Genomic DNA, 24527 nt, shown 5'->3' with positions numbered 1-24527 from the left:
CTTAAACAAAAGAGAGGCAGGGTGGGAAGGAGGAAGGAAGGAAGGAAGGAACGAGGGCAAGAAAGAAGGGAAGAGGGCCAGCCCTTCTAATAGAAACAGGGAAACTAGGTGGATTTTAATAAATAGCTGAAAGCAAAGCTCATGCAGAATTTGTTCTGTCTCTACCTGTAACTCTAGCTCTATCCCTATACCTATCTTTCCATGTCTGTCTTTACCTCTTTTTATGTCTCTTTCTTAATGGGTAAAGAGAATATTTAAAGCTCTACTTCTTAACCTATGGCAAAAGACAGGGATTTTTTTTCACTAAATGTCTCAAACTAGTATCTTTTTCATAGACAACAAAAATGAGCTGATATAAAAATGAAAGTCCTTCAGCATCCTGCAACAATGTCAGGTTCTCGAAAGGTTTCCAATTGCTGACTCTCCATTTCTGTATTCTCTGTGCCATGGGCAGCTCATGGATGGCCCACTTTGAGTAGCACTGATTAAAATTCATCATTCTCTCAAATTCTGTGGTACTTCCCCGGAGAAAAATAAGATCCACCCAAAATGCAGCTGAGCAAATTGTCCGATTCCAACAGAGAAGTACCAATTCTTTTGAACACACTGAAACTCTCCCTTTTTGATCTACTAGTCCTTGGTCCCATTGGTCCGAGATTCAGGAATGCATGTCTTACAGGAGAGTACCCAGTTCCTGAGGAGGGTCTTCAGAAGGCATCCGAATGATGTCAGTTTTCTGACTAGGCAACATGCTCAGAGATTATTCAGCCCAACCTCCTTATATCATATAAAGGGAAACTGAAGCCAAAGCTCACACAGTCCATTAATGGTGAAGCTTGGGAAGAGGGGTTCCAGATTCCCAACCCTGGTCATCTGCTGTGGCCCAGTTTCCCAGAATTGCCATGGAGTTCTTTTTAGACACAGACACCTGCTACCTCATATTCTGCCCTCACTGCCTTCTTCTGCTTCTCCCAAGAGCTTGGGGTTGTGAAGTGCTGAGTAAGTTAGGAAGGAAATTAGATCATGGCCTAGAGTTTTTATGAGCCACTTCAGACCTACTATAGCTGCATTGGCAGTGGGTTTCCTTAGTGAGAGGCAGTGATAAGGACAGCCAGCTGAGGATGTTGAAGAAGGCCACTAGAACAGTGAGGAACTGGGAGCCATGCCATATACCCATTTGAGGATGCCTGACTTGGAGGAGAACATTGTCACAGGGCCATGACCACACAGTCATGACACATATGCTTTAATTCTCTGAAGGCCTGTTCTATGGGAAAGAGGACAGAATTATTCTATATGGTTTCTAAAAGCATGGTTTCAGCTGCAGGAGGAAGCTTGGAGCTGAGTGACAGATGATGGTGTCTCTAGTCCATGTGGTTCTTCCTGGGGAGCGCTTCCCTGCAGGTGCATGGGCTCCCCATCACCACTGGCCTGAAGAAGACACTGATAGCCATGCACAGGGAGACCATAGCTGTGATCACAGTGCTAGTGGAGAAAGTGACCTTGTTGGTCTTGGGCTGTGCAGAGCCCAGCACAGCACAGCACAACTTTTTGTTGATATCATATTCCAAGTCATGTTAGGAAACTACATGATGGTTTCTTTTCTGTCTATTAGGCATTCATTGGGTGTTCAGCATCTCTGCTCTTCATTGAGGGTGTTGTGATGGGCTGAACATGTCTTGCACCGTAGAGGGGCCTCCAGTTTTACAGGAAAGTTGAATGAAAGCATTATATGTCATCAGATTGAGGACAGAAGACCTGAAATGCCAGAGATTTATTCTGATTAGGGAAAACAAGGCAGGAGGAGGGATGATTTGAGTAGACATCCAGGAATAGGCAGCCTGTTGAGAAATAGAGACTCACACTGCATCAGTCGTCAGGGTCTTGGCAGGGAACAGAGGGCATATTCAAACAGAATAATTAAGGAGAGTTGAAGGAGGGGCTGTCTTGAAGGCACAGCTATTTACAACATTGCAGGAAGGGTTTAGGCCAACCAACAGAACCTCGGGCTTAACTCAGAGCAAGCAAACCTGGGTAGCCATTTCTACCTTTGATCCGTGGGGTTAAGAGAAGGGCGTGACTGTGGAACCCAGAGAGAGTGGCCATATGGAGAGGGTTTCCTGGCAGCAGCTGTGGCTCTCAGAAGAGGGAGGCAGCCACCTGACTAGAAGGGACCTAGGACAGTTGCCTGTCATTGTCTCCACACTGTCATTCTCTCCTGCCAGTATTTTCCATTGGGTGAACCAAACTGGAAATCACAAGGCAAAGGGACTTGATGCAACCATAGAGGCCACCCTCCCCAGGGGGTAGGGAAAAGTGGCTCAGGATGGAAAAAAAATAGACTTTCCAGAGCATAGAGGAAGCCAGCCATGAAGTGGGTAGGGAATCTGCAAGGGCAGGGAGGAGAGTGAGTGGCAGGATGGAGAAGGGCATGGAGAGCAGGGGCCATCAGGATGGCTGGGGACCAGAATGTGAGCAGCGACAGGTCCAATTTATCTCACAGAAAATTTAATATCAGGCTTCATCCCTTCTCATGCTCCCTCCCTTCCTCCTTTCTTCCCACTTTTTCCCCTTCCTGTCTTCATTCCTCCTCTTCTTCTTTTCTTCCCTCAGTAAATGTTGGTTGAGTACTTTCTTTCTGCAAGTGCAATTACCGCCCTTTTGCAGCTCACCTCCTGGTGAGTAAGACAGACAAGTAAACACCCCATCAACGCCACTGGTGAGGGAAGGGCCCACGGGAGCAGCCAAAGGGAGTCTTGCTGTGTGAGCATCCAGTTTGAAAAAGACATTTTAGGTGAACCTTGGGTCATTCTCTCTCTTCAGTGGTGGAGACAAACCAGGTGGGCACAACTTCTTCTTCAGCCACTAGAGTCATGTGCATACAAGTAGAATGTACTTCACGTGCTCTTTTGAAAGTGAGATGCAAAAGATTGATATGAATAGAAAGTCTCAGTGTCAAGAAATTCAGGGTCAGTGGACATTCTGGGCTGTAACTACCTCACTGAGAGAGGGCACTGCAGTAAACTTACCAGTTAATTCCCTGTGTGGACCCTTCTAGATCACTGGCTCTGGCATGGACAGGTGACCTTCAACTTTGTTCATGAGTAGGTAGTCACATGGAATTAGATGAGTGAGAAAACTCCTCTTCACTGTTGTCTTGTACTAAAATGTGTCCTTCATCTTCCTGTATTATTATTATTGCTGTTGTTGTTGTTATTACTATAATATAACAAGAGCGTTCCCAAGAGTGTAGGTCTACATTATGTTTCTTATTAAGTTAACATTATAGGAAGTCTTACAAAAGGGACCCTGATAAGTCCTGAAGTCAGCTCCTTGACCCTTCTGCTGGAAGCTGTAGCCTACCTCAGTTTCTTCACTCTGTCCTCTATCAGGGTCCTTTAAATGATTTGTCTTTTCTTTAGTGGGGTACACCACTTCTTTTCTAGAATGGTCTTATGGACCATACACTTTCTACTCCCCAGTTCTTTTCTAAATCTGAAAAAAAATCTTTCATGGAATCAGGATTCTCAAAGCTGAAAGAAGCAAAAAAGGGGACCAGTCCCCTCTTGGTTCAGATAAAGAGACAAAATTTTCATGAAGGAGTAACACTGACCTAGACCTCCCGGTAAGAGAGGGACTGAACTGAAGCCAAGGCTCAGGGTCTCACTTCCTACTCTCGTGCCATTTCCACCCCCACCCAAAATCCTTTGATATTTTAGAAACCAGAAGTTTGAAACTTGAAAAAGTTATATCTAGGATGGTCATGTTTTCACCCGTCATCCATATTTTGCTCAGACTCCTTTAATATCCAGAGTGTGATGATGAATGCTGTAGGGATCCAAGACAGAATCTCTTGTCTTAAAGGAGCCTGGATGCTGTGGTTTAATGACATTTCGTTATAATCATTCAAAAAATGGCAAGAAGTCAGATGAGTAATTTCCAGTGGAACCACAGGACGATGAGGTTCCCACGGCTCTGAGAAAAGGAAGGATCACAGTTGTTGGAGTAGCTAGAAAAGTCTTAATGTTAAAGAAGGGACACAAATAGGTCTTTAGCATGAGCAGACCTCATGATGATAGGAAAGAGGTTCATGAGATGATCAGACTACTCGTCGTGGAATGGGGTGAAAGTTGAAAGTGTTAGGTTACAGGAAAAAGGTGAGTCTAGTTGGGACTTCATGTGCTACATTTTTTTTTAGGTTGTAGTTCTCAAAGAATGAGGCTGGTTTAGAATGACATAAGAGTTCAGGGGGAATAGATTTTAGCCTTGGCTAGGCAGTTTCTTAGCTATGCAATCTTGGGCAAGTCTCTTAATCTCTCTGAACCTCCACTTCCACATCTATTGAAAGAAATAGTAGTATCTGACACCATGGATCATATATTATTTTATGTGGCCATGAGGATCACATAAAATAATATCCCATAAAGAGTTCTGGGAAGAGTTAACCAGCATGCAGATGAAAGGGGGCATTATTATTTTTTTTCTGCAGTAACTTCGTTCATTCTTTTCCAGTAATCATGTAAGAGAAATTGCTTGGAATTTTATAATCAGAATATCAGGGTTTATTTAACGTGACTAATATTCATTACAGCAATAACAGGAGTCAGGGTTGGTGTAGTGGAAAAATTATGCCTGTTGGAGATTGACCAGGGTTTGAATCTTGGCTCCACTCTGCCTGGCTGTCTGACCTTGGCACGTTGCTCGGTAAGAGTTGCAGGTTTCTCATCTGTTAAAATTGGGTGATAACAGCTATCCTGTGGCATGTCATGAAATGTAAATGGAGTCACCTGTGTGAAACATCTGGCTTGGTGTCTGGCACATAGTAGGTGTTGGAGAAGTTCCCTCCCTTCTTGCGTGCACACGCGGACAGAATCGCCTCCCTGTCAGCACTGTTTTACAGAGACTGCCTTCCTGCAGGATCATAAAAAAGGCCTGGATGAAACTGCACTTCACAAATGGAAAGCATTTATCCCCAGTACTTTCATTCTTAAAATACTACCTTTTTTTTTTTTTAAGAACTGGGCTCAGAATTGGTATTTTTAAATAAAGACCACATCACTTATATTAAACTCATTGAATTTGCACACCAGCTTATTTTGATAATGATGCAAATGTCTAACTATATTAGGGGACATTTTTGCTCACAGAACCTTCCTGTGCAGTGTTGGGACTGGTCAAAATGGGACATGTGCCATTTTGGTTGAAGTTACTCAAGGTTCTGACCATCCCTTGATCTCACTTGAGTGTTGATACACAAGTATACATGTCCAGGCTGACTAGTGCACATTTTCTCTGATTCAGTCTGGGTTTCCTTCATGCTGTCCTTCTCGAGCCAAGTCCATCTTTAATCAGAAGTTCCCACCTGTGAATCTTGCGCACATGTCACTGTGGTCTTGGAGAGCTGAATGCAGGAGGGAAAGGTATCAAAGACAAGAGCTACTCATGGCTCCTAAAAATGAACTCAACAAGGAGCTCAAAAACAGTTACCTGTGAGGAACAGGATCGGGACAGTGTAGTGAATAAATAAAAACACAAGGTTGGGAGACAGAATATATTGGGATTAAGCCATTTAACCTTGCTATAACCTTGCACAAGACTCAGTTACCTCTCTGGGAAATTAAGGATGAAAGGAACTGCCTTAGGTAGTTTAGAAGACTCAATGAAATTCCACCCTTTAGAAGAACACAGGGCACACAGTGCATCTGAAAATAATAGTGTTTGGTCTTATTTTGTTTTGTATTGCTGCCATTGTTTGAGGATTTCCCTCCTCTGGGAAATCTTCTGACCTCCTACATGCATATCCCCAAATTCCCAGCTTCCTCTCACTAGCCCTCTTACTGGGATCTCAGGGCTGTCCTAGGAGTCAGAGATGGCCTAATCCATCTCTCTCTACTACCAAGAGCCCTTTTGTTTTAGTTCTCACAGGTTTCATCTTTTTCAAGGTTTGTTTTAATTCCAAAAGCCCTGCACACACTAAATTCTAATAGATTACTTTTCCTAAGAGATAAGCGACATGCCGCACTAAGTTTATGTATTTCTATCAAAAATCAAAGGCATGTCTAGGATCCCAGTTTGGGGCTCACTGAATAATGAGAAGGGCAGGAAACAGAGGCCAAGGAGAGTTCCTGCAATATACTCGGGGCCACCCCCAGCAGCTGCCTTCTGGCCAGACACCCTTGCCCCAATACACCCCAGTCCTCAAAGTTTGCAGGTGACAGTTAGGATCCTTTTAGTGGAGCATGCCTGACAAGTTTCCCCCAATAGACCAGGATCTGAGGGTTTCCCTCTCTCACCCCTTTCCCAGATGCATATTTCCAACTCCAGGTCCCTGGACACATGGGAGCACTGGGTGCCCTTTGAGGCCTCTACTGTAGGTTGGTGGGTTTTTTACGATCGGCACACTAAGCACTCTCATTGCGTTTTCTCCATCCACTGGAGACCCTGAGAGCTCAGGACAGCTTCCACACTTGATTAGTGTCCTTCCAGGTTAGAAAACCAAGCCAGGGGGCAGAGGGAGGGAGGGTCCAACAGACAATAGTGAAAGCACTTCCCTAAATTGATCACAACTCAGTGTCTTCCTTCAAACTCACCACTGGGTTGTTTCTGACTCCTGGGGACTGGGAGACCTTCACACCTCTACTCTCACTTTCTGGAAGTGCCCAGCTAGCTGGGAGCAGTTTGCTGACAGGTGCACTCGCGTGAGTGGGGTGGGCTGGAATTTCCCTGTTTGGGAAGGGAGATTTTCTTTCTCTTTCCTCCTTTCTCTTTTCTGTGTTCTAGGTTGTTTGAGTGGTCTGGTGGTGAAGGGGCAGGGGCACTGTCTTCATTCCAAGATTCTCATGTTTATGATTTCCGCTCTTTGCGAGTTCAGACTGCCACCTGCTGCCCTTAGCCTTGGGTTTGGCTTCCACAGAGGGCCCTGGTGACCCTAACTCCACAAAAGCATGAAGTGTCTAAGAGTCTTACAGAGGGTTCAAGGAAGATTCCAAGTAGACCTCTTTCCCATGAGAATCCATGTGAGAAATACACAGTTTGCCGTGATTTAGCCAAACCTGAAGGAAAGAGGTGATGGATTCTTCCAGTAACTTGGTTGCTAACAATGAAGTAAGGCACTTCCCTTACTTCAAATTCTTCATCTGTAAAATGAGGCCACTTAAGGTCTGCCCCTGCTAAGACCTTCTCAAATCAGACATTGTAATCCTGGTTCCTGGCTTGTGGGGAAGAGGCCTACACAAGCATAGGGTAGAAATGAAAGGCCTGATATGTTTAAAAGGTACAAATAAAGCCACGCGTTAACACGGAAGATACCTGCAAAAGTAAGAGATCGTCCTGCCTTCAAAGGATTTGCCAGCCCCATGTCTAATAGGGTGCACTGTGTTCCGTGTAGCAATGAAGGAGCAATTATGCTTCCTGACAAGTTGAAGAAATCCTACTCACATCACTGGCATCCCAACAGAGGCTTTGCAATGGTCCCCCACACTTAGGCAGTCTGCGCATCTACTATTTTGTTCCCCCTCAGGTGCTGATTGTGGCATCCTCTTTCCAAAATCAATTTGAACCTAATTCTGCTTCCAACAGCCTGACACACAGTGTCAGAACCCTTTCTCCATATTTGGATTCTTTCATTGTTGCCTGAGCCTCTGAACATCTCCATCTTAGCCCCAGAAAAGGCAAAATTTGAAGAAGTTATTAGGTATGTTAAAGGTCACCCAGAGAGACCTATACCCAATGTCATGATTGTATTGCTTTAATTTTAAATAAATTAGTTACTTGCCTAAGATTAGGTGATTTGAGTAGGGCCGTGATCCAGATTAAATTCCAGATGTTGCCATATTGACATAGTGGTGATGACATCATTCTTGATTCATCCTTCCAAAATTAATATTGTTTAGGTAGCCTTTACATCAGTCACATAGCCAATATGGCTAAAACCTAGAGCCAAAGTACACAGTCTTCTGAAATAGCTCCTCTATCTAAACCATTATGACGGCTACAACTTGTGAAATACATGCGATTTGCCTTTGTTTAATTGTGTTTCAAGCATAAGGCAAACCACAGGGATATCAGTGAGCTGGGCACATTCTGCTCAGTGGTCACTTGTACTATTTATCAATTGTGGTTTTGATGCTCTGAGAAGGAATTGAGGTGATGGGAAGAGAAAGCTGTGGGTCCTTGAACTCCATGGTTCTGTTGTGAAAGCCATAGTGGGACATAGGATGGTCACATTACTGTTTTGGTACTTTCAAACACAAGATGATACTTCAAGTGATTGCATTTTCTTCCCTCACAAGAGATCCCTCGTGCCTTAACAGCTGCCCTGAAAATTAATACATTCTGCATCCCCGACACTGTCAAAGCAGACATTGTAGAACCCTAGATAAAGATCAGAGAGAAGGGATTGTTGAGCAGCATGTGTGTGTGTGTGTGAGAGAGTGTATGTGTGTGTGTGTGTGTGCACATGCACATCTGTGTACCTGCCCACTGTGGACCAGACTTACTAGTGTTTGTTGGGAATACTACATTGAATGGTATGCAAGAGCAGGTATGATTTTTCTACCTTGGAATTTCTTGCACTTAGGTTGGTAGCTAGTTGGGTAGGTGCTATTATGGGGAGCACAGAAGATGGGAACCTGATTGAGATGTGAGGTGTTCCTGTTGTCTCTAGGCTGAGTCCTGGGTGATGACTTACATTAACCAAGTGGACGTAGCTAAGCTGGCCAGGGTGTTCTTACACTTGGTTCCACCCGAGAAGTCTCAAAGGGTTTTTTTCAAAAAGGTAAATAAGAAAAAATAGCAGATGTGTAGTTATGGATAAAATAAACTCATTTAAAAATAAAGTCCTTTATTTTAAGATTATTTTATTCTTTCTTTGTAGTACTACTGGAGAGAGTATTCCTTTTAGGTGCACTTATAAGAGACATCATTGATAGTGGAGTTTTATTCTCTCTTAAATCCTCTCTCTTTTCTTCAAGATTAAAAATCTCTATTCACTCCACCTTGACTCTTGTTTAGCAATCCAAAAGTCTGAGAACCTTTTCACCGTCCCACCTGCTTCTCTGAATCAGTACCTCCCCTCCTCGAATCCCCACTCTCAGGATTCTCCATCCTACCCATTGCTTGGTCTCATTATGGTCTTATCCCCAGAGAGGTACAGGCCAGTGACTTTTCTAACAGTTTACCTAGGCAACTCAGCAGAGGGCATGACCTCAGGAGAGTCCGCCTCTTGCTGGACCTAGGGTTGGAACACCAGTAAGGGGTCTTTGCTGTGTAGCATGTAAAGTGCTATAGACCAAATCATAAGCCAGAACCACCATTTCAGCTTCTCTCACTCCCGCCCCACTCAGAGTCAAACCCTTTCCATGGATACTGTTACCTTGGATGTTCACATGTCTGCTCTCCCTTCTGCTCGACCTTGTCTCTGTACTTGTTCCCCTCCTCCAGTCCCTCATCCACGTTCCTCCCGGAAGCTCTTTGGGAAAGATAAGCCAGATCATTTCATTTTCTTCTGTAAATTGTCCAGGGTCTACTTAGAACTTTCAGGACACCTTCCATTCTACAAAACCTGGAATACGTGATCTTTTCTGATGTAGCCATTGCTGCTTCCTCTAGCAATCTCACGAAGTTCCTCACATATTCCCAACTTTGCAGTCCTTGCAAGTGAGGGCTTGTAGCTTATCATTCTTCTAGTGCTCCTCCCAGCCTCTGAGTTTCTGAGGAAGTGTCATTTTCTCTGTTTCTCACAGTTGCACCAGTAGCCAGCCAAAGTTCATTCTTTGCGTGAAAACCAGTGGTATCTTACCCACCTTCAGTGGGGTATGTGCATTGCTCTGTGCGCCCTCCATACTCAGCATCCCCTTTATCGAAACACATATTGTAAAAGGATATGAGAGACTAACTCACCAATATGGTCTATTAGTATTCAACCGACCAGAGGTCATAACCCACTTCTGACACCCACGAGTGGAGGGGATCTTGGATAAGTGTGGAGTCACCTCACCTAGCTGTAGTTTCTTCATCTATAAACTGAGGACACTCATCCTTACCCCTTCAGGCTTTTGTAAAACTTCAAAGGGGTGAAGTTTAAAAGGACTTCAACAGTGTCAGTATATAATTAATTCCCCCGTATGCTAGGAGTTATTAGTATTATAACAATATGTTGTGATCATCCAATTACACATCTTCATTCATAAAACTTTTAATTCTTTTGATAATGAAAATTTTCTAGCCTTAAAACATGGTATATGATAGAATATTCACAAATGTTGATCAGTGTAAGTGGAATGAATGAATGAATGAATGAATGTTATGTGAAGAAGGAAGGAGAAAGAAAGAAAGGAAAGTAGTAGGTAATTTAAGAATGACCTATTCAACAAATGAATGAAAAAAAATGAACAGTTTTTAAATTAGTCTTTGATTGGTGATGTTATACTTTTCTTGTTTGTGTGTCAAACTTCCATAAAAAAAAAATGCTGCTATTATTCTGGAAATCAAACATTCAGGGTTCTCAGAATTTAATAAATACCCCAAGCATTTTTCCCTGTGTCTCTTTTTATAGAGAAGAGAGGCAAATTTAGGCATTTCTGATGATGAAACTAAGCAAGAAAATAAAGAAAGCCCAGCTCATGAGGGCCCTTGGGATAAAGTACAAAATTCAGGTTTTAGAACTGGTCACAGCTTGGAGAAACCTTGCTATTTGGAACAAGGATATGGATGCAATAAACATTCTGAGGTTTATCTTGCTTTAATGACTTGCCCTGAGTGGCTTTGATCTTTGTATTTGATAATCATTTTCAAATGGTCTAGTGTGTTCTGGAAATGGAGTAGTGGTTCGTGGACTTGTGAGGTTCCTTGGAAATGACAAGCTGCAATCAGAATTTGGAAATGGGCAATGTTTCAGCACTTTCTCTGTGAGCTGGAGACAAACACATCGGTGGAGTGAGGGAGTCAGGGTTCAGTGATGGAATGGAAACCCAACAGGCACTGGGGCTGAGAGCAAGATTAACCCATTATGTCCCATCATCCTACATAGAATCGAAAACGTGGGATTTCGTGGTTTAAAAGAGAACTTGGGTTTAAAAGTGCCCTTTATGAGTTGGTTACTCTTCTAGGCACTTTCTTATTATCATATTGAATTTTATGTACTCTTTTTCTAAGTTGAATTTTACAATTCCCGTTTTACAGATGAGGAAAGTGAGCTCTAAAAAGAGACTGAGTCACATGTTCGAAGTCACCAGGCAACTTAGTGGAGGAGGGAGGATTTGAATCCTGGTGGGCTCCTTCCTTTTTCCTTTCACTTGAAAGAACTGCTCTTAGCTTAGAAGTGGTTCACTCTCAGCCAGTTGGCTAGCTCAAATAAACCCTCCAGGGAGCAGGACCTTGGAATGATATTCTCACCTCTGTATCAGGCAAGTCAGCTGAAAGTTGACATGCTTTATATGGGAATAAAAATCGAGACTTATGAGACGGACCTAGGCCTCCTGGGAGCCACACCTCCGACCACCCTTCTTTACAATGAGAGTGCCAATGTGCTATGCCTCTAGAGTTGGAAAAGCTCAGCCTTCCCGCACTTTTTCCCATGATTTCATTTAAGGGATTTGTTGGTTGTTTTGCATTTTGAATGTGGTTCCCTTTTGCTGCTCTTTCAATAAAACAGGCCCTGACAGCCCTCTCATTCAGATTATTACAGAGTTGTACCATCCCAGGCCAGTGCATTTAGGAAATATGTTGTTGGCACTCATCAGCGAGTGAGATGCATAAAGAAAATATTCTAATGACAGTTGAGTTGAGAGAGCTTTGATCTCCCTCCAGAACTGCACTCATGGCTTTGAAATGCAGTTCTGGCAAAGGGGTAAAGTCTGGGTGCCTTGGCAGTCAGGGCTAGCCCCCTGAAACAGACATTCCAGGGGACCCACAACCTCCACAGTGGAATCCAGGTGCACAAGTTGTGCAGGAGGAGAACAGACACGGAGACACCACTCTTGAGAGGCGGCTTTGGGAAAAGGATCTAAATGAGGAGGGACATTTTAAGCTATCTCAAAATTTCCCAAGCTGTTGTTTGTGTGTGCTGTTATTTGATTTTTGGCAAAGGTGGAGGGTGGGGACAGGGAAGAATTATGGTCAAATATATTTGGGGACACTTCAAGCACTTTCTGCCTTTCTCTCAATTTGCATATTGAAGGTTCTAAAAACTCTTGCAATCAGAAACTATATGTATTTAACCTTGTCAGCAGAGCATGTCCTAAATCCATTGACTCAGAAACTCTTTTATGCTAAGCACTCATCTGCTTCTTGTGGATTTAGCCTTCTGTAGACCTTGATCTGGACAGTATTCATCTAGTTTTCAAGCTCACTGAGTAGACACAGACCCAGAGTGTCTGTGTGCAGAGTAGGGCCCAGAATATGGTGAAAAGAAGCCAGATATCCATGCTTGCGCCCCAGTCAAGGGACACTGGAGGCTACAGTGGCTATCCAAGCGATGCCCCCTTTTAGGGAACTGTTTCTACCTGAAGGAAGAGGTGATTTTACTTAGTGGTATGAAAGTATTACTATACATAGGTCCCATGTACACATGCTAGAGCATAGAGGTCCATTGCTACCCTTTCCTGCCCCTTGTTTGATATGTGACCTTGACAAGCTCCTTCCCTATCCCGGGCCCTGTGCTTACTCATCCTGCTTTGAAATTATTAATTTTGAGGGAACAGTGCTCAGTAGCTTCAAATCAGTGGTAGTTCTCCATCTTGAAGGAAGTGTTTAAGGGACACAGAGCTGATAATAATTTGGTCCCTATTGTGTAAAGCCCATAGCTCACACAAAATAAAACATTGCATTATTTTCGTTGCTTCTAATCTTCCCAACACCCTGAGAGGTGATTGCCCTCATTAGCATTTTACAGGTGAAAGTGGCCAGGAGAAGATACCTGGAGTGTGTCACCTGTGAGCTGAACTTTGCAAGGGGGGATGTTTTTGAAAGGCTAAGATTCAAGCAGAGAGATTGTGGGACTGAAGAGAGAGACTAATGGGCCTGGGTAGGGGATGGGAATAGTTGGGGAACCATGTAGGGTTCCAAGGACAAGGAAACTATGAGAACCTGAGTGGATGAGGTTGTAGGAGGAAGAAAAGTTTGGATGATGGGGAAGATACACTGAAAGCTGAGACTGGGAAAGCCAGTCTTCCCCAGTAGAGAAAATAGGAGAGTAGGAGATGGAGAGGAGTCCACATTTTCTGGATGTGGGCTGGCACTGGGCTTGGCTGTCTCATTTAATTTTGCTGGCATCCCTGAGAGCAAACAGACTCAGGGACTTAAAGCAACTTGCCCATGGAAATGAGTCTGTCTGTCCATCTCTGAGGAATACAGTGGACATAAATTAATAAACACATAGTGTTTTGGATTTGGGTTGATTTTTCTTAGGGGTAATGATTTTTCTAAAATAATTGTGATCAATTTTGCATGCGCGCGCACACACACACACACACACACACACAGGGCCAGACTTCCCATAGTTGCAGAATGGAAAGTGAAGGGACCCTAAGCAAGTCATTTCCTTTTCTCATTAATATTCCTAAAATCGAATGTTCCTTCTAAATTTAACTCCTGTGCTTTCTTCTCCTCCATTGGCCAAGAGGGAAAACAGCATTGTCAAGGGATAGGGGAAGGAGGCAAATCCTGTTCCCAAGATTTCCCTCTGATGCATTTGGGAGACACCACACTTGGCTCTGTATTCTTAGGAAACCCTCAGCCAGCAGAATAGAAATTTTTAGCCACAGAGCTGTTTTTTCCTTTGGGTGGGTCCCCCCAAGAGAGATGGGGAGGAGAAAGGCCAGTGGGGCTAGGGGTCTGGCCAGCCGCCATTGATTCTTCCCCCTTTGGGAAATGGAGACTTCCCAAAGTATGAGAAAACCCCACTATGAGCCAGGGAGAGGCTCCAGCATCCCACATTTCTGCTTTGGGCCAGGATGAATACCAACCCTTATAAAGATTGGCTCTGCAATTACCACTGAATAAACATCCAATTAAAACATCTCCCCCACCCCTACCCCACCCTGAGCCCTCCTCTCATCCCAGAGCAATGGGACAGAGGTGTTGTTTTTTTTTTTTTCCTAGTAACAGTAGTGTTACTAGGAAATGTTCTCTGCATTTGATGGAAATGGACAAAGGAATGAGAAAAAAAATAATGTGGAATGGGCCCATCCAAGAAAATCTCGGCTCCTCTGTGTTTTCATTCTCCTCCCAAGTATCATTTCCCTTTTATAAGCAGGTCTGGGGTAGCTTGGGAACTTGGTAAGGTGGTGGGAAGTGATGGACACATCTAAATCTGTACTTGGCCTTATCAAGTTATATGATTGACAAACCCCTGTTCCTGTCATTAAGATGGGGATAAATTAAGAAACTGCTACACCTGTGTCAAGGGTTTTCTCCTTGCCCACCCTAATCTAAACCCTCACCCTTCCCTATTAAAACTTCCTTACTCCTCTGAACTACTCTGTGGGTTTGGTACTATTATCTATTATCACCTTCTTTCCATACATAAAGAAACAGGAAGTTAAGTCCATTGCCCAGGATGGCCCAAACCTGAAGAAGAAAAGCTGGATTCAACCCTGGGGCAATAGCTTGAGAACAAGCCACACTGCCCATTCTACATACTTCAGATACTAAACAGAGATGAGAAAATGTGCCTACTCAGCCCAGGGGCCGACTTGAAGCAAATGCTCAATAAATGCTGGACTTTCCACCCTCTTTCCCCCTCTCTGGTGACAGAACAGACTGATTAGAGCTCCTCAGGAAGCCTCCAGTGTTAGAAGTCACACATGAACTTCTGGGGGAGAGGTCTCAGCAGGAAGATTTGGGGTCAATATCTGTCTTATATGACTATACCTAGAATTATTCAGTTCATGCCTTGCCTGTATCTCCCACCCATGATAAATTTTATTTTTCCTGACAAGCCATAAAAATTATGGTCATGTGAACATTCGGTCTCATGAGCATGAGGCTTTCTATGACATGGGGATAACAGAAGAACAGTCTAAGTATTGGACCTATCTATCCTATGGACATGGGCATGGAAGGATGTAGGCTTGCCATCCTCAAAAGTGTTCTGTGGAGTGTCTGTGTTACTAATCCCAATACAATGATGAGGAAACTGAGGCCTCATGGTCCATGGTTGGTATAACTGATTCTGGGACTTAAATATTTTAGCTTTTGTTTTTTTCTAAATTAAATTCTAATCCATTGGCTCCCTAGGTGTCAAGCCCCGAGCTAAGAACTGGGTAAACAGAGATAATAAGGTAGCTTCCTTGCCTGAAAATGGCCCCCCAAAAAGAGATATATACAGACAGGTGAAGGGATTAATGGGAATCATACATGAGAGTATACATCACCAAAAGGAGGTGGGTGAGTACAGATATGGAAATGGGGGGTGGTGGTGAGGTGGGCATCAGTGCAGTCTTCTGGAGGAGTGATACCAGAATGGACCTCAGGTTTGTTCATCAGAGGACAAATAATGAGCAGAGGCCCAGAGAGGAAACAGCGTAGGTAAAGGTTCCAAGGACCCAGATCATGGTGGGTTCAAAGGTGCTGTTTGTACACAGTGGAAAGTTCAAGAGAGGTGGCAGAGAGAGAGAAGCCAAGGGTAGGCAGGGATGGATGTTTGGGCCGTGCTGGAGGCTTGGACTTTACCCTCACTTGTAGAGAGGCCCCTCCATGACTGCAGGGAGGGAAGAAAGGGATCCATCATTAATGTGCGCTCCTGGCCAGGTTCTGTGAGAACTCCATGAAAAAACAGAACACTATCAACTAGCTGCATGACCTTATGAAGAATGAAGTTCCTCTGAGACTCTGTTTCTCCTGCACCCAGAAAATGGGGATACCAATACTGTCTGCCTCCTTGTTATCAAAAAGAATGATGAATAGTTAGACCACACAGATGGACCCAACAAATACTAGTTGACTTTATCTCATCTCCTGCTTAAGGTGACTGCTTTTGTATTTATTTAGGTTTATGTTCACTGATCCGTGGATTCATTCCTAACTGTACTCAGGAATGATTGTCAACTACTTACAAGGATCCTGAGATTCATGATGGCAGGCAAAATGGGGCAGAAAGAAGCATGAGAGGGTCAGGTATGGTGGCGCATGCCTATAATCCCAGCAGCTCTGGAGGCTGAAGCAGGAGGATTGTGAGTTCAAAGCCAGCCTCAGCAAAAAGTGGAGTGCTAAGCAACTCAGTGAGACCCCATCTCTAAATAAAATACAAAATAGGGCTGGGGATGGCACTCAACGGTTGAGCACCACTCAATCTCTGGTACTCCCCACCCCCCTAAAAAAGCATGACAGGGCACAATGTGTTTATAAAACGAATTGTGGAATAATATCCCTGTGACTGATCCAAAGCAGAAGGCACTCTCTCACATGCGGTGTTTATGTTCTGATGAGAGTCATGCTCCTCAGGGGAGGAGTTCTTATTTCTTGAGCACCTAGGATATGCCAGTGACCACTTCCTTTGTTCTCTCACTCTCTTTTGCCCTCGTTCTTGAACACATTCATCCCATGTATTAAAGAGCTGATCCTTGTTGCTTAAAGAGCTCATTCATTTTCAGGACATGTCAGTCTACAGTGACAGCAACCCAAACACAATATCCCTCTCTAGTCTAATCAGATGTAGAAATAAAATTTCAGAGAGCGCAGAATCATCTATGGATGATGGCAAGATGCCTCCATTAAAAGAGGTTTCCAGGCTTACATTCCACTGTTGACCTTGAACCCTGTTTCTATGACTTTGGGTAACCTATTAAAAACTCTGGGGCACAGATTGCTCATCTTGAAAACAGAATAACAGTGACTCCTTGCAAGGTTAATGTAGAGATGTGAAGCCCATTTTCCTAGTGCATCCACATATTTTCCAAATAGATGGTCCAAAACACAAATGAATGAGCAAAAAGCAGAAGCAGCCAAGAATAGAAAATATGTGTTTTCATCCATTCCTGTTATTGGCTCCGTCCTCAGTCAATTTAACAGAGTCCTTAGGGGTACAAACATTGACCATAGACAAATCTAGATTCAAAACGTCATGCTGCTATTTATAAACTGAGCAATATTTGCAAGACTTAATTTTTTTGTTATCTGTAAAAATGGAATCATCTAATCTTTTAATGTTATCAGGAAAATTCAACAAAGTGATGTTTACAAAGAGTTGAGGAAAGTGCCTGGCACGTAATAGCTCTTAATTATTTAGGGAGTACTTGTTGTTTGAATAGTATCTTTTTTGGATGATGATAACAGCCAAAGTTCTTTTTCTGTTTCAGAGCCTACTTGGATGTTAATGAGCTGAAGAACATTCTTCGATTGGATGGATCAACACACCTCAATATTTTCTTTGCAAACTCTTCAGAGGAGGAGTTGGCGGGAGTAGCAACGTGGCCATGGGATAAGGAGGCCCTCATGCACTTAGGTGAGTCTTAGAAACTCCTCCGGGAGGAACCTGAACATACACAGTAACACATTTAGTAGTGAGCGTGATCATTGTCATGATCACACTGGTGTAGCTGGTGGGTGGTGATAGTGAGCAACCCATTTACTTGTTAATTTACAAAACTCAACATTCCTTATGGCATTTTGGCCACCAAGGAATGCACTGAAGAAAACAGCACAATACTAATAGCCATATTTTACCTGTAGGAAATTCAGACTTAGGGGAATAAGGCTTATCTAACATCACACTCAATCAGTGACAGATTTGCAAGTAGAACTCATGTCTCTGACTATCCATTGATTGCTTTAATCTTAACATTTTTGTCTCCCAGTTCATGCAAACATCTTCTTAAACAGGTAATCAACTGCATTAGCATGACCGGTCATGGGCTGGCCTGAGAGAGAGCAAAGAGGCAAGAGGAAGTGCATTTGTAAGAACTTTCTGTTCCTCTGTGTTCTATCTACTCATAACACCGGGGACTCTTTTTACACTTAAATTATGCATGTCCATAAACAGAACATAAATTTATACAAACCAATAAGAAATAACAATGATTTCTGAACCAGGGCCTATAAGAAACCACTATAGTTCTTTAATTTTTTTTCCATATTCTATCTAGTACACATCTATAGGTAGATGTGCTTTAAAAAAATGTTGTGCATCTTTGAACTCTAAATACACACAGTTCTTTTTCTTTTCACTTAATATTATGCTATCTGTCTACATATACTTTCCAACTAAGCCTTACAATTACTTTCCAACTAAGTTTTCTCACTTAAAATCTCAAGACAAAAGCATCTCTCTGGGTTATTTACACCTCCCTAAAGATGAAATTTTTAATAGTCACATACTATTCCTTTGAATAAAGGCACTACAATTGATTTAACCATTCTCCTCTTTGTAGAGTGTTCCCATTGTTTACAACAATGAATTCTGATGACTCAGTGAACATCTTCATCTGAGAATGTTAGGGCTCAGCAAAATGACAGTGCTGGCTGGATCTTCAGACCTGCCTGGTCTCGCTGGGATACACTCAGAGTTCAATAACTGCTCTAACTCTGGGATATCTTGGAGATGAGAGATTCTGCAACTTCAGATGATGGAAGTTGTGCCCAACTAAGCCATAAGCTTGGTTCCCTTCAGACTGCTTTTATTTCTCAACTGTATTTAAGAAATGAAACAAATCTCTGTGTGTGTGTGTGTGTGTGTGTACATGTATGAATGAAAAGAGATGGATGCAAAGATAAATATCTAGTTGTTTTTAACTGGGGAAATTCTGTCCAATAGCAGACATTTGGCAATGTGTAGAGACGTATTTGACTATTACCAATGGGGAAATGTTACTGGCATGCAGCGAGTAGAAGCCAGCAATGCTGCTAAATGCCTTGAAATGTCCACAATGAAGAATTCTGTAGTCCAAAATATCAATGGTGCTGAGATTGGGAAACCCTGATAAACCCTGACATCAGTGACAGGTGGATAGACAGACAGAGATAAGGCACAGAGAGGCAGGGGTTGGACAGAAGAGAATATACAACTTAAGCAAACCTGAAGATGACCATTTTATATCTTATACCTACTATGAAGTTTGGGAATCATACTAAACCAGAGCTAAAGTACATGGTTCTCACCTGTGACTTCACTTAGCAGTATGGCTTTAGACAAATCTCTTTCCTTCCCAGGTATCAATGTCCTTAGATTTTAGTTAGGCAGGTTAGACTGGATAGCCCTCCAAAGACCCTTCTCAGCTCTGAAATTCTGCCTGCTGGAAAAGCAACCCAAAGGGTGATGATCAGAGTCTGAGAAGGGTTGAACAGCAGGCTTCTAAAGTTAGAGAAAAATATTCCTGATAATTTCATGAATGTCAGGGACTGGCTCAGGGCCAGGAATTTGGGAGGCTATAAATCCATAGCATGTTATAGTATTTCAGGATGATGTCAGACTCAAGCTATTTCACCTTTTAAGAGGAGCAATGAAACAGGACTTGGGTCCAGTGTTGTCACTCTGTGGAAGGGGTGAATTAAGGTAGAACAAACAGAGCCAGCCTGGATGAAAGTTGTCTGTGCTGCCATTATACTTAGAATGGTTCTGCCCCCTATGACCTTGATATGCAAGCTTCATGAAGCAATAAAGAATCATTAGCACTTTTGCAGCCAATTATTTTAAAACTCTTCCGAAATACAGTCAGTTTCTCAAGTTCACAAGGCCACTGTGAAGCAGAACTTGGATTGTGACCCATGTCAGGCTACCTCCAGCCAGCCTGCAAGCTGCCACCTCCCCATTCTGAGACATGTTGATCATAAGCAACTCCTGTGCAGTAGCCCCAATCAAACTCAATTTGTTAGAACCATATATATTTTTTTATCCTTTATTCCTGCAGTTACATCATGATCCTTGGAAAAAACCTTGGGTGGGAAGGGGATTATGTTTCATATTATGATTGACAGAAAATGATGGAGAAAGATTTCCTGTCTCAATTTCTCTTCCTCCCTGCCTCTGTCTTCCCCTTCTCACACCCACGCACACATGCACACCCACACCCACACACCCTCTCGTATGTACATCTTTATCTTTGTGTTAGAAGTCCTGAGTAATTCAGAATTAATAGACCACATGAGCCCCTGGATTGAGCAAGCTCACCACCCCAGCAGTTCAGTCCAAGATAAGACTCCTCTCTGGCCTGCTCTGGGCTTGCCAGCCCAAATCACCCAGGCCCTGCCTCCTCACCTGTCTTTCATAAGATGCTGCTCTGTGGCTAAAGTCTACACTTGCAAGGTTCTCAGACATGAATTTTAACATTCTCTTAAACATGTTTGGATTTTGAAATTTAAACATTTCTCTGTCAACCTGCATGCATCCTTCTAATACTTAAAATAAATGTGGAACAAATTCCATCCATCGATTCTGCTGAGAACTGCTCTACCTAACCTCAGCTAACTAAGCAATGCTCCATCTTTGGGGACATGGGATGTAAAACATTGCTTTCCAAACTAGATCATACACAAGTGATCTGGGGTTCTTGTTAAAATACAGATCATGATGCTGTGGGTCTGGGGTAGAGCCCGAGATTCTGCATTTCTACTAAGCTCCTGGGAGATGTTTATACTGCTTTTTTTTTTTTTTTTTCATGTGGGTAGACCGTCATTCACTTGTGTGGCACAATTGATGTATGTCAGGTCAGGTACTAGGCTAGCTGCTTTGAGAGATTAGTTATACCTCCCAACCTGCTTTAGATGAGTCAATATTCAGGAAATATTCAACACACATTTAATGAAACACTATATCCTAGGCCTTGGGGTAGGCATTAGTAGTAGAACACAGATTAAGAACCCTAGCTTTGGAACCCAAGGATCTCGAGTTCAAATCTCAGCTCCACACTTACTCTTGATCATGGATGGGTTACTTTACTTCTCTTGAATCTGTGCCTCTCTCATGGAGTTGTAAGATGATTAAGTGTGAAAGTACTCATGAAATACCCAGCACAGCACCTGAATGTACATAGTAAATGCTCAGGAAACATTATTATAATGGTGAGCACATGACACTAGGCTTCATGAGTGTTGTTGCTTTTAGAGTCATTGGGAATAATGAACTTGTGCAATATCACGGTTAGTGAAGGCAAAATGAGAACTGGAACCAAGATGTCTAAGCTCATGTGCGGGATTCATTTAGTTCTGAAGGTGTAAGCTGTTTGTAAACCAGGATATGTCTTACTTACTAAGATAAAGGTGACAACAGAAAGCCCTATCAGCCCAGAAATCAGAGTCCTTGAATTCAACTCAGGCCTCTCCTTCTAGATAGTTTGAAATCGCTGCATGTACGTTGCTTCATCTCTCCAGGCATAAGTGTTGTCATCTAAGAATGAAGGAATTTTCCAAAATGACTTGTGAAACTCCTTCGTGCTCTGTAAGCCCATGATTCATGTCTCAGGTTGTAACAGCACTCAGGGTTATAGAGTCTCAGGGTGGAGAAGCCTGTTGCTATTTGGGAAGCTTCCCTTATCTTTGGTTGACTCAGGGTTCTTGCAGCAGGAAGCAGAATACCCACCTTGCCTAACACTCTGGTTTCCCTCTTGCAGGTGGCATTGTCTTGAACCCTTCTTTCTACGGCATTCCTGGGCACACCCACACCATGATCCACGAGATCGGGCACAGCCTGGGCCTCTATCACATCTTCCGAGGCATCTCAGAGATCCAGTCCTGCAGCGACCCCTGCATGGAGACGGAGCCCTCTTTTGAGACCGGAGACCTCTGCAATGACACCAACCCAGCCCCCAAACACAAGTTTTGTGGCGACCCAGGACCAGGAAATGACACCTGTGGCTTTCATAGCTTTTTCAACACTCCTTTCAACAACTTCATGAGCTATGCAGGTAGGGCCCTGTGCTCCCTTTGGGCATCACACCTGGGCTCCAATCCTGGCTCAGGGATAACCTCAAAGAAGCTGCTTTCCTTTCCTAAGACTGAGTTCTTATCCCAAGCAATCAGAAAAATATTTCCTTCCTAAACATCTTAGGGCTACAAGGAAGATGATGCATATCAAAGCTTCTCAGTAAGACATGCTTTAGGAGGGTGACAGCGACCCATATGCAGGAAATTCAGGTAGAAGTCCTCTTGAGACCTAATGCTTGAAAGTATCCCCTCTCTGGCTCTCACTTTCCTCAAGAAAGTAAGATCTCTGGGCCTGATCTCCAAAGTCCCTTCCAGTTTTTCACTTATATTTTTCTAAAGTGGGGGGTTATTGAACCTTTTTTTATTTAACCTAGATCTCTCTTAGACAAACGTAAGATTCTTGCACCCTCCTTTATAGCTTTTTTGCAAAAAGAAAAAAAGGGGGGGGGGGCTTTTGGTTTTGCAAATGCGAAATTATTACATGAGATTGGGCATGTTTTTCTCACAACTGCTTAAACCTTTTCTATCCATCAGTAACAAGGATGCTCTGGGTTCTCCGATGCCCTGAGTTTCCCTTCAGCACCTGATTGTCAAGGCCACTAAAGCCCTTTTAGCACCTTTGGTAAATGAGGACAAGACACACTTTCCTCAGGTTATCACAACCCTCACCACCAGCTCCTTCAGTGAATAGTCCACATGAAAGGGACCATCCACAAATTTGCACACAGTAGGCCAGCATTGAACTCTATAATAATACTCAAAGTAGGCATCTCTTTCCCAAATAGAACAAGCAGATTCTCTGACAGGAAGAGATGGCATCTCATATATCACTTATTTCCAGGACTTAGCCCAGGGCCTGGTGCCCAATAAAAGTGTGTTAGGAAGGAAGGTAGAAAGGAAAGGAAGTGGGGAGGGGAGGAGAGGAGAGACACAGAAAGAAAATCTCTTACAGAAGATATGTAAAATGGATTCTTACTGATAACAGTATTTCCCCTCATAAAACAATTTATTACCCATAAAATACTTTAATATGCTCCATGTCATTTAATTTTCACAACTCATCTATGGGGTAGGATCCCCCCACCCCGATTTTACAGGTGACAGTACTGAGGTTTACTGCAGTCCTTTGCTCCAAGTCACACGTGTGGAAGAATTGAGCACCCACCTTGGGTGGTTTTCATACTTTGTTCCACAGAGGTGCCTGGGGTAGCTGCCCCATGGTGCCATGAGAGTGGGGGTCTAGGCCCCCATTCCTGCTTGAACCAGGGAAGCTCCTTTCCAATTGACGGACATTTCTGTAGGAGTTTTGACAGGGATAATATTTGAAGAGAGGATTTTACTACTGAAACACATAAGATTTGATGAACCCACTGGTCCCTTCTCTTTTCCCCTTTGGGTTGATGTCCTCTTGGGACCTTTTTTTTTTTATAAGTTTCCTACAGTCAAATTTGACATCTCTTGAAAAGCCAGTAACCCACCTCTGGTACCATAAAGAGTCTTTAGATTTAAATCTCTAAAAATACACCAGGGTGTTGGGTATTTCCTCAAAAGCACATTCCCACTGGGCTCCCATTCCCAGCCACACTGACACTCCACATCCGGTGCCCCTGTCCCCTCACACAGCCCTGCTTACGTTCCATTTCCGTAGCACCTTTCCTTGGCCAGCTCAACACACATGGAAAATAAACAATAACATGAGTTTGGAAGTTTGCCGGCCTCTTAGGGGCCTAGAAGCAGCCACTAGCTACCAGACCCCCATAAACTAAACTTTTTTTTTGTTCCCCTTTGTACAGATCTAAAGAGTGATGGATTTACTGTTGTTTTTTTGAAAGGAACCCCCTCAGCTCAGTGACCCATTAACAGCAGAACTAATTCACTGAACTACGATAACAAACTTACACCCGCAAAAGCATATTCAAGGCGACCACGAGCTTTGAAATGTTTGTTTCCCTTAGGATCTCTGACAGATGGGGTGACAAAAGCAGCTGGATGGAATTCAAAATGCAGAACGGGATTGGGTTCTCAGGGCTGGAGAAGGCAGGGCCCAGGACTCCCTTCTTCAAGAAGAAAGGGTAGAAGCATTATCCAGTCAACTTCTTCCCTTGGCCTTTCATTTCTGGATGCTTCTTCCCCAAGCCTGGTCCATGGTTGGGTAAAAGTTTTAGTCAATGCAGCATGGCCCAGCAGAACTTTGTGCAAATCTGACCATGGTTTGTGTCTGTGCTTTTCAATATGGCGGCCACTAGCCACATGGGACCCTTGAGCATTGGAAATGCAACCAGGGTGACGAGGACCTGAATTATTATTCTCAAATCATTTTAACTAATTTATTTATTTATTTATTTATTTTTTTAATTTTTTATTGTTGGTTGTTCAAAACATTACATAGTTCTTGATATATCATATTTCACACTTTGATTCAAGTGGGTTATGAGCTCCCATTTTTACCCCATATACAGATTGCAGAATCACATCAGTTACACATCCATTGATTTACATATTGCCATACTAGTGTCTGTTGTGTTCTGCTGCCTTTCCTATCCTCTACTATCCCCCCTCCCCTCCCTCCCCTCCCCTCTTCTCTCTCTGCCCCCTCTACTGACATTCATTTGTACCCCTTGTATTATTTTTCCCCTTCCCCTCACTTCCTCTTGTATGTACTTTTGTATAAC

The 24527-nt window shown here is 43.1% G+C and overlaps 1 protein-coding gene across 1 annotated transcript in view; it reads left to right on the top strand.

The window, feature by feature from the left end:
- Pappa (pappalysin 1) overlaps nt 1-24527 on the top strand; it is a 237008-nt gene that overhangs the window by 34106 nt on the left and 178375 nt on the right. Inside the window, exons 3-4 of the mRNA XM_048813215.1 lie at nt 17298-17443; nt 21543-21836. Coding sequence (XP_048669172.1) covers nt 17298-17443; nt 21543-21836 — 440 coding nt within the window. The remainder of the gene's footprint in view (nt 1-17297; nt 17444-21542; nt 21837-24527) is intronic.

This window comes from Marmota marmota, unplaced genomic scaffold (assembly GCF_001458135.2).
Source record: "Marmota marmota marmota unplaced genomic scaffold, marMar, whole genome shotgun sequence".
Classification (NCBI taxonomy): Eukaryota; Metazoa; Chordata; class Mammalia; order Rodentia; family Sciuridae; genus Marmota; species Marmota marmota.
Note: the sequence above shows the minus strand (reverse complement) of the source record. Positions and strands in the feature narration are given on the sequence as shown.